This window comes from Lichenostomus cassidix, unplaced genomic scaffold, assembly GCF_008360975.1.
Source record: "Lichenostomus cassidix isolate B80296 unplaced genomic scaffold, HeHo_3.0 HiC_scaffold_732, whole genome shotgun sequence".
Taxonomy (NCBI): domain Eukaryota; kingdom Metazoa; phylum Chordata; class Aves; order Passeriformes; family Meliphagidae; genus Lichenostomus; species Lichenostomus cassidix.
The window spans coordinates 1-14,602 of NW_028148081.1; the positions used below are offsets into that span (position 1 = coordinate 1).

A 14,602-nucleotide genomic window follows, 5' to 3' on the forward strand; every position below is an offset into this window, starting at 1 on the left:
CCTTCTGGCTCTGCACAGCTCCCTGAAAGGAGGGTGCAGCCAAGTGGGGCTCAGGCTCTGCTCTCTGGGAACAAGGGACAGGACAAGAGGAAATGGCCTCAAGTTGTGCCAGGACTGGTTTCAATTGAGTATTAGGGAGAAATTTCTCCACTGCAAGAGTTGTCAAGCACTGGCACTGGCTGCCCATGGACTTGGTGGAATTGCCATGCTTGGAGGCATTCAAAGAATGTGTGGATGTGGCACATGAGGACATGATTGCAAGGTGGACTTGTCAGTGTCAGGTTTGTGGCCTCTGACTTGATGGCAGCATGAATGTGGGGCAGGACACAGCCCAGATGCTGGCAGCTGGGAGCTGACTCAAGCCATACAGATGAGCCTTCCACACAGGCTAGCACTGGTGCTGGCAGCTGAGCCACCAGCAACATGCCCTGTTCCCCTATTGCAGAACCCTGCCAGGTTCAAGCTGGGGCAGGGCAGGAGGAGTCTGTGGTTCTCCCAGCTGCTGAGCACAAGGTGAGAAAAGAGAAAGGGTGTTTCCCATCAATCCCTCCAAAGAGACATCATAAAGAGGAGAGAGAGGGGCAAAGGCACATTTTTGGCACTGATCTAGGCAGCACCAAGAATGGACCTCTCAAACCCAGGTGTGCAACATGGAAAATGCCACAAGTCTTCCAGTGGGGGAAAATGCTGCAAACAAAACGCCAAACCCAAGCAATAATGTTTGAATTTTCTGCTCCAGAGATACAAGGGCAGAAAGCTGGAGCCTAAGCTGCGTTGCATTAGCACCTTGTTGAGCTTGTCTTGTCCTCTGTCATCCTCCAGGCCAGTGTGAACCTGACCTGCTTTCACAGGGAATTCAGGGTTTGCCCAACCTGGGGCCTTGCTGAAGGCAAAGGCCAAGGAAGGGCTCTCACTTGTGCTGCCAGTGCCATGGAAGGCCCCAGAGCAAGAGGGCATTGCTTGGGTGCAGGGATCCCATCTTCACAGTCTGGCCTTGCAGGTTAGTAAAATCCACACCAACATCCTGGGACATTCCTGCACTGACTTCCATTCCAAAGCTTTCCATTTTGTACCAGGAAAATTCACACTTTTCCTTCTGCTTTGAAAGGGATGGATTCCCTTGGTTGATGTATGTGGCAGAAAGCTTCTCCTCACATGGAAATGCTTCCTGGCAGCCTGAATCTCTGCTGCCCACTGACAACCCATTTCTCTCCTCTGAGAGGAGCTGCCTTTGCAGCCCAAACCTCCCGACACCATGCAGATGATCCCCTGATCTCATACCGCAGGAAAAAGAGGGGAGGATGTGGGACTCAGCAAGGAAAGGGAATCCCTGCACAGCAGCCCTCTGACAAGAGCAGCAGCTTCCTCCTCCCAGTGGTCTCCCTGGCACAGCAGGTGCTAAAGACCACTGTGGCTACAAAGATAATTTTCACCCTATGTCTCCCTGGCCTGGCTGTGGTGTGCTGTGGCACCTTGAAATCACAGAGAAAGTGTCACCATGCAGGCAGCTGTAAAAAGCCACAGCAGGTAATGCTGCCCCAGGACAGCCTGGGCAAGCAGTGAGTGCATGCATGGAGGCGAGGCTGGGCTGGATGAGGGCCTGGACAGAAACACTGCCTCGAATGCTCGTGCCTTTCTATTAGGGATGTTTCCATAGAGCACAGGAGCAGGCAATTGCAAAGTGTTGCAAGCCAAGCAAGAGGGCTGGAAGGATGGCTTGGCTGCCAGGGAATCTCCTTCAGCAACTTAGGTGGCAAATAGAAGTGTATGTGCTCTGGAAAGGGATCTGGGCCTTTTGCTGGACGGTAAGGTCAGTAGGAGTCAACCAAGTGCCCTGGCAGCCAGAAGGGCCAGGCCTGTCCCAGGCTGCATCAGGGCCAGTGGGGCTCACCAGTGCAAAGAAGGGATTGGGCCAAGTGCCCTCAGGACTGCTGTAGCCTCACCTCGAGGACTGTGTGCAGCTTTGGCAGCCACACTGCAAGAAGCATAGAGCAATGTTAGCTGCTGTCCAAAGGGGGCAAGAAAGATGAGGAAAGGACTGGCAGGCTGCTCTTATGAGGCACGGCTGAGCATGCTGGGCTTGTTCAGCTGAGAGGAGAGCAGCCTGAGGGGTCACCTCACTGCTGTCTACAGCTTCCCCACGAGAGGAAGCACACAGGGAGGCGTTGATTTTCCTCTGGGATCTGGGGAAAGGATGCAAAGCAATGGCTTAAAGCTGCACCGAGGGAAGCTCAGGTTGGTGATTAGGGAAAGCTTCTTTCTTCACTGTGGGGATGGCCCAGCACTGGAACAAACTCCTCCCAGGAAAGGCTACTGGCCCCAAGCCTGTTGGTCCTAAAGAAGCAATTGGACACTGCTCTTAGATCTAGGAGATAGCATGGTGGTGAATGGAGTTCAATCTAAATGACAGTGAGTAAGGCAGGAGGGTTGATCTGCCCAAGGGTAGGAAGGCTCTACTCAGGGCTATGGAAAGGTGTCATGGGTGGGTCAAGTCCACCTGTATGAGACAGAAGAAGGGAAAATGCTGAGTCCTGCCCTTTGGTCACACCCACCCCGTGCAGTGCTGCAGGCTGGGGCAAGAGGGTTGGGAAAGCTGAGAAAGAAATGGCCCTGGGGGTGCTGGTTGATGGATGGTAGTGTGCCCGAGTGGCCAAGAATCCAATGGCATTGTGACTTGTGTGAGAACCAGTGGGACCAGTGGGACCAGAGCAGTGATTGTCCCCTGCTGTGGGGCACTGGTGAGGCTGTTCCTCCAATCCTGCCTTCAGTTTTGGGCTCCTCACAACAAGAAAGACATGGATGTGCTTGAGTGTGTGCACAGAAGGGCAACTGAGCTGGGGAATGGTGGGGAGCACAAGTCTGATGAAGAAGGGCTGAGGCAGGTGGGGGTGTTTAGCACAGAGAAAAAGTGCCTCAGGGAGGGCCTTATGGTTCTCTCCAGCTCCCTGAAAGGAGGTTGTAGCCAGGTGGGGTCAGTGTATTCTCCCAGGAAACCAACCATACGACCAGAGGAAACTACCTCAAGTTACTCCACAGGAGGTTTAGATTTGATCTCTATTCCTTCACCAAAAATGATATCAAGGTTGTGAACAGACTGCCCTATGAAATAGCAGAGTTACCACCCTCAGAAAGATTTAAAAGAAGGAAGTTCTTTGAAGAACATTTACTCAAAGGCAGCCTTAAGCAATGAACAAGAGCCACTCTGAGTGGCTGAGCTGGGCTGGGGACAAAGAGTGGGGCTGGCCTGGCTGTGATGCGCTGTGGCACCTGTGACATCACAGGGGACATGTCACAATGGGGGCAGATATAAAAGGCCCCAGCAGACAACGCTGCCCCGGCTGAGCCTGGGCAAGTGGTGAGTGCACACTGGAGGTGGAGGGGAGGCTGGGCTGGACAAGGGCTGGGGCAGAAACGCTGCACCCGCGGGTGGCTTCTCCCCATGCATGCAGGGACAGCCCCTCACAGGGGAGCCTTGGGCAGGGCACAGTGCTGCTGCTGCTGCTGCTGGGGCAGCAGGACAGGCCTTGCTTCCTGCCAGCTCTCTGGGGCCCTTTCCTTCCTGCCCCCACATCCCTGTGATTCCTGCCCCTGCTGCCCCCTCTGCCAGCTGCCTCCCTCCCAGCCCCACTCAAGGCCTTCTCTCCATCCTCCTGCAGACCATGGAGTCCTGGATATTCCTGGTCCTTGCTTTGCATAGCCTTCTTCAGTACCCACAGCCCATGGATGGTGCTATGGATGTGGAGACACTGCGACTGCACGTGGAATTGCGTGCAAAGCACCTGGAAGAGGAGAGGATTCGGCTGGAGCAAGAGTTGGAGCAGCTCAGACTCCTGGAGCAGAGTGGCTGGGCCTGGGGAGACCTGCTGGGGTCTGCCTTGCAGTACTGGCAGCTCTGGCCATTTCCTGTCATCTTGGTCTCTCTCTTGGTCTTATGGTTTTTCTGGAGGGAAAGGAGCCTGAGGAGACAGGAGCATGAAGAAGAAAATGATGGTGGAAATGCATTCGGAATGGTAGATGCAAATGTAGTACACGATGTTATTCACGTGTTCATAGGATGGAGGCTATTGTGGCGCATCCAGTGGCCTGTACAGGACCTGGAGACAGGCTGCATGTGGACAACTGACCTGATGGACAGATTCATCAATTTCTCTGGACGCGTCTTGTCAAACAGTTTCTACCCGGTGCTGCAACGAGCCATCCAGGTGGGCAATGCCTTTGAAGGTTGGACTGCCCGAGAGGAGGATGTTGTGTATCGCTTTCTCGTACCCATGACTCCTCCCCAAGGGCACTCCTTCCACCTGGAGTTGGCCAATGCAATGTGGAGGCCCGGCAGGAGCTTCCATGTCCGCGTGGAGCTGGAGTGCACCTGCACAAGGGAGCAGCAGGCTGACAACATGCTGTGCTTCCTGCACCACCCTGAGGAGGAGCTGAGGAGGAATCAGGATCCCAGCCTCCTTCGCACCCTGTGCACCGGCTCCTACCTTGATGTGCAGAAAACAGGCCTCTGGTTCTACCAACTGCTGAGAGCCATCTGGCCAGCTTTGCCTCAGTCACACAACTGGCGTCTAGTGCTGCTGCCCTCCAGACGCTCCTGCCAGTTCAAGGTGACCAACGGCAGAAAAAGCTTCAGGATTGAGATGCTCTTTGGGGTGCAGCGAGGCGACTCAGACGTCTTTGTTAGCAGCGAGTCTAGAAAGCCCCTCACCCCAAGAACAAGGTGGCTCGAGACCTTCGCCGTGGCAGAGATGAAGTTCTTCAGGCACATTGCCAGGCAGGCTCTCCCTTACAGCTTGCACCTCAAGTACCTGCAGTTCTTCACCTGTCTTCGGCAGGGCCTAGGCTTTTCCAGCTACACCATGAAGACCATTGTCATGCACCTCCTGAACGCTGTACCGGTGTCACAGTGGCAAATGAGACATTTCCTGAGGCGAATTGTGGATATCAACAACAGCCTGCGCTTAAGCCTGGAAGACAAACGTCTGAACCACTTTATTGTGGGCAACCAGAGGCTTCCTGAGGAGATCACTTTGCCCCCAGATGTCCAAACGACTGAGACACTCAATCTCTTCCATCGTATGGCCGTGGATCCGGTTGCCCATTCCCAGGTGATAAGTCAGTACCTGGATCTGCAACATCGTCTCCTGGAAATCCTTAAGCCTTGACACCTTGGAAGAGGTTCTCCTGCACAGAGCTGTGCTTGAGATGCTCACAGCTGGCGGCAGAGAAGCAGCTCATTGTACAAATCTGCTCCTTAAAGGAGAGGAGGATGAATGCAAAGACTCTGGCAAAGGTCCCACAGCCTCTCCTGCTGCCTCAGCAGCTGGGGGACCACGGGAGTGTTTATTCTACCTCCTGGTATCATTTAATTTTCCAAAACAAGTCACCCAGATCTGCATTAAGCCCTACTTGCATACAAACTTTCCCACTCCTAAGAATGCAGATGAAGAGAGCACATGCCTTACACGCATGGCCAAAGCCACCAAACCCCACCTGTAACATGCAATTGTTCCAGCCCTATGGGAAGGACCTAAAGTTACAGTATGAAGGAAGTGGGAACGTGGGGCAGAAAAAGACAAAAAATCAGGGAAGAAATGACTGAGAGGAAAAACTAGCTCTGCTGGCCTGGGATCAGACAATGGACTGTGTCTCTCCCTGTCCCCAGAAGCGACATCTTTAGGTCAGCATTGTACCAACTGTGTTGGAGCTGACCTGAAATCTTGTATATAGAAGTATCTAGACTTTTATTTCCTTGATAAATATATCTAATTCATACATATTATATATTACATGGTTCATTAGTTGTCATATATAATATTAAAAGACAAGAAAACAAAACCATATACTAAATAATATCAAAAGTAAGAAATCTGAAATTATTACATAATGAGAAATAATAATTATAAATATTTGAAGATTTTAAATTATGATTATATATTAATTCTGTATTACTATGACGATTTTAAATTATGATTAAACAATAACAATAGAGCACATATTTAGTGTTGTCATTATCTGTTGTGACACAGTAACACTCTTAGTGCATTTAGGTCTGGAAAGATCTTCAAAAAGTAGATCTATTTATTATATAGATAACATATATATAATATACTCCCTCTATAATACTATTTTTATATACAAGTAAAGCCATATATAGTGTCACTATCTGTTGGAACACATTGCTTCAATAAACTACAATATTGCAGAATCTGGATAGTGCAAGCTTTTATTGATCTCAGCCAGACCTCTATATTGGTAAATCTCACAAGTTGTCAATCTGGGCTCGTCAACAGTCTCCTTGAACTCAACCAAACTTGCAGTGCTGAACTGGTTCTAATCACAATCTAAGCCCAGCTGCCCCAACCCCTGTGATCACAGAATCACAGAATGCCTTGGCTTGGAAGGGTCCTTCAAAATCCTCTTGTTCCAAGGCTGCTGCCGTGGGCAGGGACACCTTCCACTCTGCCAGGCTGCTCCAAGGCCCATGCAGCCTGGCCTGGAGCACTGCCAGGGATCCAGGGGCAGCCACAGCTTCTGTGGGCAGCGTGGGCCAGGGCCTCAGCAGCCTCAGAGCCCACAGTTTGTGCCACACCTGCGGCCTCAGCCCGCCCTGTGTCAGTGGGAGGCCACTGGCCCTGGTGCTGTCCCTGCAGGCCCTTGTAAACAGCCCCTGCCCCTGCAGGTCTCTGGTGGTGCAGGGACTGACAGGCCGCAGGAAGGTGCCCCGGAGAAGCCCTTGGAGAACACTGGGGGCCAGCAGTGCCACCATCAGGGCAGCAAGCAAGGCCTAGCGCGGCCATCGGGGCGGGAGGGCACAGGGCGGGCGCTGAGGCCCTGCCAGCTGGAGCAGGGAGCTCTGCTGTGCGGCCCTCCTTCTTGTTCCCCCACTTTATACACTGAGCCTGATGTCCTGTGCTCTGCGATATCCCTGGGGTCACTTTTGGTCACCTGTGTCTCCTCCCAAACTCCCATGCAATGCTGGGCTTACAGGTGGCACAAAGGGAACCTCCAGGAAGGAGGGTTCAGGCAGTCCCTGGGGCTGAGGAAAGGAGGCTTTGGGGACTGGGACAGGCAGCAATGGGGCTCCAGGGGCTGCCAGGGTCAGGAAACAGGGAGGGTCTCAGGGCTGTGAGAAGGGGCAGATCCTGGAGCTGCAGGTTGGGAGACACGACAGTGCCTGAGGGAGCAACAGGGGGAAAATGGAATCCCTGGGAATTCCCAGGATCCCCTTTGGGAGCACGCTGGGACCCCCTGGCACCCTCTAGGAACGGAATGGGATCCCCCTGGACCTCAGTAGGAGCCAAGATGAGCCCAGGCACTCCCAGGCACTCCCAGTATGACCCTGGTCACTTCCCCTCACTCTCTCTACGATCCCTGTTGCTCCCAGTATGAACCCATTCCCAGTCATTCCCTATTATGATGCAATTTGTCCCCAGTACAATCCCAGTTGCCCCAGCTCCTCCCACTTCTACCCAGTGTGTTCCCAGTTCTCCCAGCTGCCCCTAGTATAATCCCAGTCATTCCCAGTTACTCCCAGAATGATCCCAGCATGGCTCCAGTTGCTCCCAGTTGACTCAGCTGTGGTTCCAGCTGCTCCCGTTCACCTGCACTATGGTTCCAGTCAATCCCAGTATGATCCCAGTCACCCTCAGTGTGATCCCAGTCTCCCCCAGCATGGGTCCAGCTGCTCCCACTCTCATCCCCACAGGATCCCAGTTGCCCCCAGCATAGTTCCAGTTGTTCCTTGTTCCTCCCAGTCTGATCCCAATTACACCCAGTGTCCCCTGGTAACATCCCAGTCCATCCCAGCATGGTCCCAGTTAGGCCAACTTGTCCCCAGTGTAGACACAGTCACTCCCATTTGCCCCCAGTTGCTCCCAGTGTGGTCCCAGTTCTGCCCAGCATGGTCCTGGTTGTTCCCAGTGTGGTTCCAGTCAGCCCAGTATGGTTACAGACACTCCCAGTATATCCCAGTTGCCCTCAGCATGCTCCTAGTCATGCCCAGTCACTCCCAGACACCCCAGGAAGGTTCCAGGTGCCCCAGTAAAGCCCAGTCATTGCCAGTATAATCCCAGTACAGCCCAGTATGATCCCAGTACGATCCCAGTACGATCCCAGTATGATCCCAGTATGATCCCAGTCACTCCAGTGCTGCACTGCTGGGATCCCCCACCCCTCTCTGCGTTCCCCCCTCCCGCATCTCCAGGCTCCCCCCAGGAGCCCCAAGGGCTGCAACTCCCTGCCCAGGCTCCCCAGCAAGGCCACTTTGGATCTGCAGCCCCCAGTTTTCCCTGTTTCCCTCTCCTTTTCCCCAGGCCGGGCTCCCCCTGTCCCCAGCGCTGGGCTGGGAGCAGCCGAGAGCCCCGCGCTGCCCATGCCGAGCTGTCCCGGCTGCATCCCCGCTCCTCCCGCGGCCTGCGAGCGACTCGCCAACGGCGGAGGAGGAGCAGGGAGGAGGAGGAGAGGGAGAAGGGATTGGGGCAAGGAGGAGAAGGAGGTGGGATTAGGGCGGGGAAGGAGGAGGAGAGACAGAGCGGGAGGAGCGGGAGGAAGAGGAAGAGGAGGGCCAAAGGAGGATCGGTGAGGAGCCGCGCGGTTTGGTCTGCCTGAATTCGCAGCCCCCCTGGAGCATCGCCGCCCCCATCCCGCAGGTGAGCGGGGAGGGGGAGCTCGCCCCAAATATCCCGGGGGTCCCTGCGTTTGGGGTTTTTGGGGATGTTTGGAGTTTTCGGGACTCCAAAGCCAAGCCGCAGATGCCCCTCGGGGGGACATGAGGGGTTCCCCGGGAGGTGTTTTTGGGGGTCCCGGTGGCGGTGCGGGCAGAGCCCCGATGGGGGGCAGGGGGATGCGGGTCCCCCCGCGGTGGGGGTTGGGCTCTGCCCGGGCCCTCCAAGCTCTGCCCGGGGCCAGAGGGTGACCGGCGGGGGAGGGGGGGACAGCGGCTTTTGGGGAGCTCCGGGAGCCGCGGCTTGTCTAAGCAGAAGCGCAGGGAGAGGAGAGCGCCAGCAGCCCGGAGCGGGGAATCGGCGAGGGGCAATGCCTGGGATTGCTGGGAGCCCTGGTGGGGGAGTCTGGTGGCTTGGGGGCAGGATGGCCGGGAAAGGGGCTCAGGGCTCCCGGGTCCTGCAAGTGGCTACTCCCAGTATGAGCCTAGTTGCCCCCCCAGCCCCCCCGCCCACCCCCCCCCCGTGTGGTTCCAGTTTCCTTCTCACTCCCAGTATGAGCCCAGTCTATCCCAGTCTGACCCTGATCACTTCCCCTCACTCCCTGTAGGATCCCTGTTGCTCCCAGTATGAACCCAGTCACTCCCAGTCATTCCCTATTATGGTGCAATTTGCCCCCAGCATTGTCCCAGTTGCTCCCAGTTCCTCCGTCTTCTGCCCAGTGTGTTCCCAGTTCTCCCAGTTGCCCCTAGCATAGTCCCAGTCACTCCCAGTACAATCCCAATATGAGTCCAGGATGATGCCAGTCTCTGCCAGCAGGGCCCCAGTCACTCCCACTTGCCCCCAGTATGGTCCCAGTTCCCCCCAGCACATTCCCAGTCTTTCCCAGTATGGTCCCAGTCACCACCTGCATGGCCTCAGGCACTCCCAGTATATCCCAGTTGCCCTGAACATTCTCATAGTCATTCTCAGGCACTCCCAGTTACCTCAGCATGGTTCAGTTGCCCCCAGGATTGTCCCAGTCACTGCCAGTAGATCCCAGTTGTCACCAGCATGCACCCTGTCATTCCCAGTTGCTCCCAGTGTATCCCCAGTTGGCTCCCAGCATGGGCCTAGTATCTCCCAGTAAGCCCCAGTCAGAGTCCATTGACACCCACTGTAATCCCAGTATGATCCCAGTTCCTCCCAGTATGATGCCAGTGGCCCCAGTGTGATCCCAGTTGCTCCCTGTCAATGCCAGCATGAGCCCTGTAGCTTCCAGTATGATCCCTGTGTCTCCCTGTTTCTCCCAGTATATCCCAATTGCCCTCAGCATGCTGCCAGTCATTCCCTCTTCCTAACAGTTGCTTTCAGCATCATTCCAGTTGCCCACAGCCACTCCCACTCAATCCCAGTATAATTCCAGTCTCTCCCAGCATGGGCGCAGCTGCTCCCACTCTGATCCCAGTATGATCCCAGTTGCCCCCAGCATAGTTCCAGTTGTTCCCAGTTCCTCCAAGTATGATCCCACTTGCCCCCATTGGCTCCTGCTGTAGTCCCAGTCCTGCCCAGGGTGGCCCCAGACAATCTCACTTGCTCCCAGTTAGCCCCCAGCATGGTCCCAGCTGTTCCCAGTGTGGTTCCAGTCAGCCCAGTATGGTTACAGACATTCCCAGTATATCCCAGTTGCCCTCAGCATGCTCCTAGTCATTCCCAGGCACTCCCAGCTGCCCCAGTAAGGTTCTAGTTCCCTCAGAATGATCCCAGTCTTTCCCACTTATTCCCAGTTGCCTCCAGCATGACCCCAGTTTCAGTCAATTGCCCAAAGTATGGTCCCAGTTACTCCCAGTATGATCCCAGTTTCTCCCAATGTGTCCCCAGTTTCCTCCCCACATGGTCCCAGTAAGCCCCAGTCAGGTGATGCAAATGCCCCTCGGGGGGACATTGGGGTGTCCCCAGGAGGTGTTTTTGGGGGTTCCCATGGCGGTGCTGGCAGAGCCCCGGTGGGGGGTGGGGGGATGTGGATCCCCACCATGGTGGGGGTTGGGCTCTGCCTGGGGTCACGTGGGGCCCATGTGGGACCCAGTGGGGGGTGGGGGACACTGGTTTTGGGGAGTCCTGGGAGAGCCATGGGAGGGGAGAATGGAGAGGGGCAATGGCAGAGCTGGGGAACCCCTGGCAGCGTGGTGAGAGAACAGGGGAGAGGGGATCCCTGGGACCCCCAAACCCATTGACTCCCCTAAGCAAGGACCCCAGAGAGAGCAGACCCCCAGAAGCCCAAAGTGGGGAACTTGGAGAGGGGGAAGCCCTGGGATTCCTGGGACCTCAATCAATCTGGGGAGAGTGGGGATGCTGGAGAGGGGAACCCCCAGTAGACATGGGACCCCTCCAGCCCTGACAGGGGGAAATCCAGAACCCCAGAGTGGAGAGGCCAGAGAGGGAGAACTGCTGGGAGAGTGTTTTTTGGGGCTGAATCCTGGTGCTCTGGAGGATTTTATGAACCCCAAAGCCCCGGTGACTTCTAGAGATGAATTGGACAGGGTGACCTTCAAACCCAAGGTAGTCACTCCTTGTTTTTCTCCAAACCAGGATTTCCTATTCCCAAACCTTGGCTGGATGGAGGAGGAAGCTGCGGGGAAGAGGAAGATGCCCCAGGACCCCCAGGCAGGTGAGGAGGTAGTCACTGCCCCTTTCCCCCTCTCTTCTCCTCCATCTCCCAGCCCAGCATTGCCCCTGGCTGCAGGACAGCCCTGCTGCTGTTGGGGGATGGACTGGGGGGATCTCCTTCCCCTTCCCTGTGGCATGGAGGCAAATTCCAAATCCTCTCCTTGTCCTTCCTCCCCCAGGCAGTGAGCTAAGGGTGGAGACCAGAGAGGACAAATCCTTGCAGCAGAACCTCGTGGAAGAGGCTGTTTTGAGCAGCTCCATGACACAGGAATTGGAGAGGGAGGAAAAGGCCCAGAGATGCTGCACGAGGAGGGGCTGCAAACCCAGCCCAGGGTGCTCTGAGGAGCAAAGACCCTCCCTGAGCCGGGAAGGCAATCAGAGCCTTAATCAGCGTTCAGAACTGCAGGTTCCTGAGCAGCTTCATGATGGGGAGAAGCCCCACAAGTGCTTGGAGTGTGGGAAGAGCTTCAGCTGGAGATCCAACCTGATCTGCCACCAGAGAATCCACACTGGGGAGAGACCTTATGAGTGTGAGGAATGTGGGAAGAGCTTCCGCCAGAGCTACAAGCTGATTGTCCACCAGAGGATACACAGTGGGGAAAGACCCTATGAGTGTTCTGAGTGTGGGAAGAGGTTTCTGACCAGCTCAGATCTCCTCACGCACCAGGTGATTCACACAGATGAGAGGCCCTTCCGCTGCCCTGAGTGCAGGAAGGGCTTCAAGCACAACTCCACCCTCGTCACCCACCGGCGCATCCACACTGGGGAGAGACCCTATGAGTGTGGGGAATGTGGGAAGAGCTTCTGCCAGAGCTCCAGCCTGGTTGTCCACAAGAGGATCCACACTGGGGAGAGACCCTACGAGTGCCCTGCATGTGGGAGGAGGTTTCTGACCAGCTCAGATCTCCTCCAGCACCAGCCAGTTCATACAGATGAGTGGCCCTTCCGGTGCCCTGACTGCAAGAAGGGCTTCAAACACAACTCCCACCTCATCATCCACCAGAGGTTCCACACAGGGGAGAGACCCTACGAGTGTTCTGAGTGCAGGAAGAGGTTTCAGACCAGCTCCAGTCTCCTCAAGCACCAGGTGATTCACACAGACGAGAGGCCTTTCCGCTGCCCTGAGTGCAGGAAGGGCTTCAGACACAACACCCACCTCATCACCCACCTGCGCATCCACACTGGGGAGAGACCCTACGAGTGTAAAGAATGTGGGAAGAGCTTCAAACAGAGCTCCAACCTGATCATCCACCAGAGGATTCACACCAGGGAGAGGCCGTACGAGTGCCCCAAGTGTGGGAAGAGATTTCCAACCAGCTCAGAACTCCTCAAGCATCAGCTTACTCACAGAGACGAGTGGCCCTTCCACTGCCCTGAGTGCAGGAAGGGCTTCCAGTACAAATCCCATCTCATCAGGCACCGGCGCATCCACACCAGGGAGAATCCCTATGAGTGTGGGGAATGTGGGAAGAGCTTCACCCAGCGCTCCAGCCTGATCCGTCACAAGAGGATCCACACTGGGGAGAGACCCTTCGAGTGCCCTTAGTTTGGGAAGAGGTTTCCAACCAGCTCAGATCTCCTCCAGCACCAGGTGATTCACAGAGATGAGAGGCCCTTCTGCTGCCCTGACTGCAAGAAGGGCTTCAAACAGAACTCCCACCTCATCAGGCACCAGCGCATCCACACTGGAGAGAGACCCTATTAGTGCCCTGAGTGCGGGAAGATCTTCACCCAGAGCTGTAACCTGACCAAACACCAACGGAGCCACCAGTAAGGGAAGCCCTGCAAGTGCCCCGAGTGCAGGAAGAGCTTCATGTGCTGCTCCAACTTCATGCCCATCAGAGGACCCACACTGGGAAGAGCCCTGGTGACCCTCACTCCCAGTTACCAACACTGTGAATACACCTGGCTGGTGGCTTCCACGTCCTCCTGATTCTCTGTAGCCACCTGGACAAATGCAGAGGAGTTGGGGGTCGCCCAACTATTAACACATCTTCATAGAAATGTCGGTGTCATGTCACTTTATTTTTGGAAGGAAGCATTATTATATACAAAAAGCACTGTTCACGTGTCCAGTCCACTCTGCTAATTGGTTGAGGCTTTCTACCATGCACTCTAAGCATTAGCTAAGGTTCTGTCTGGGTAACTGCTTTATCTTGTTTATATTCTTTTATAATGCTCACATTTCTTGGCTCTTTACACTCTGCTGTCTCTCGGGAAAGGCACCTTAGAGCCGCTCACATGGTTGAATTAAGCTTAAGAAACATACTCATATGGCTTCGTTCTGTGAACTAGGTTCCAACAATTCACCCGTTTTTCTTTTTTGCACAAGCTAGGTCTGGTTGACTGTTTTTACTAGTATACGCTGTAAGCATTGCACTATGCATTGCAAAATTTTTAAAAATAGCAAAACTACAATTAAAATTAATACAGTTGCTTGGATTAGGTTTTTGGACTACTTAGTGATTCCTAAACTTTTCAGCTACCTGGCAAGTCTAAGGCCATTGACTACTCGTAGCTGTCTTGATAGATGTTGCAGTCTAGCAAGTTGTCGGTGAAATGGACTTTGAGTGGTCACAAAGGTTCATGCAGCACATTTCTTCAAACTTTTCGTAGCTATGTCTTGGGCTAATAGAAGAAAATCTATTGTAGCTCTATTAATAACATACTTAGAATTGTCAATATGCTAACAATAATTGTTCTAAAAAGCGAAATTACATATTTACACACACAAAAAATTTTTTGCACAAATATTGCATTGTCTAGTTGCGAGAGTTTATATCCCCCCCCTTTTTGATTTTGGCAAGGTGTGTTTCTTATTATAAGAAGGTGAGAATGACACAAAGGTATAACAATACATGGAATGAAACAATAAGCTTACTTAAGAAAATACATCATTAATTGCTTAACTACTTTGCTATCACTTAGGGACTGCAATTGCTGGGGAACTTCATTTCACAGGTAGGGCTTGGAGAACCTTTTCCAGGCAAGGATTCCAAGTTTACCTGGAAGAGGGTTCAGCTTTCACAAGTCCAAATTAGCGAGTCAAGGTGACTCGATCACATTTTTAGTGCAGAAACAACTGGGACTGATGGCATATTTCCCAACCAGTTACGGCTAGGGCTTGGCCAGAGCCCAGGCCTTAACTGGGAGGGTTTCTCTAGAACATTTTTTAAACAAGCTTCCATTGATATCAATTAGGAAAGTGTTTTAAAATGATACAGTTTTTGCAGATAACTACACAAGGTAACGTGAAATATTTGAAAGTAGCTGGCATTATTATTTAACTTCAACTA

At 53.8% G+C, this 14,602-nt stretch overlaps 1 protein-coding gene and 1 pseudogene across 1 annotated transcript; both read left to right on the forward strand.

Annotated features, from left to right (window-relative positions):
- The first annotated feature begins 3,159 nt into the window (after nucleotides 1-3,159).
- LOC146420093 (inositol 1,4,5-trisphosphate receptor-interacting protein-like 1) lies at nucleotides 3,160-5,584 on the forward strand. Its single transcript, XM_085048651.1, has 2 exons — nucleotides 3,160-3,355; nucleotides 3,657-5,584. The coding sequence occupies exon 2, from the start codon at nucleotides 3,660-3,662 to the stop codon at nucleotides 5,160-5,162; it is 1,503 nt and encodes a 500-aa protein (XP_084904777.1). The 5' UTR covers nucleotides 3,160-3,355; nucleotides 3,657-3,659; the 3' UTR covers nucleotides 5,163-5,584.
- Nucleotides 5,585-11,234: 5,650 nt separating this feature from the next.
- On the forward strand, nucleotides 11,235-13,098 carry LOC146420094 (uncharacterized; annotated as a pseudogene).
- The last annotated feature ends 1,504 nt before the right edge of the window (nucleotides 13,099-14,602 follow it).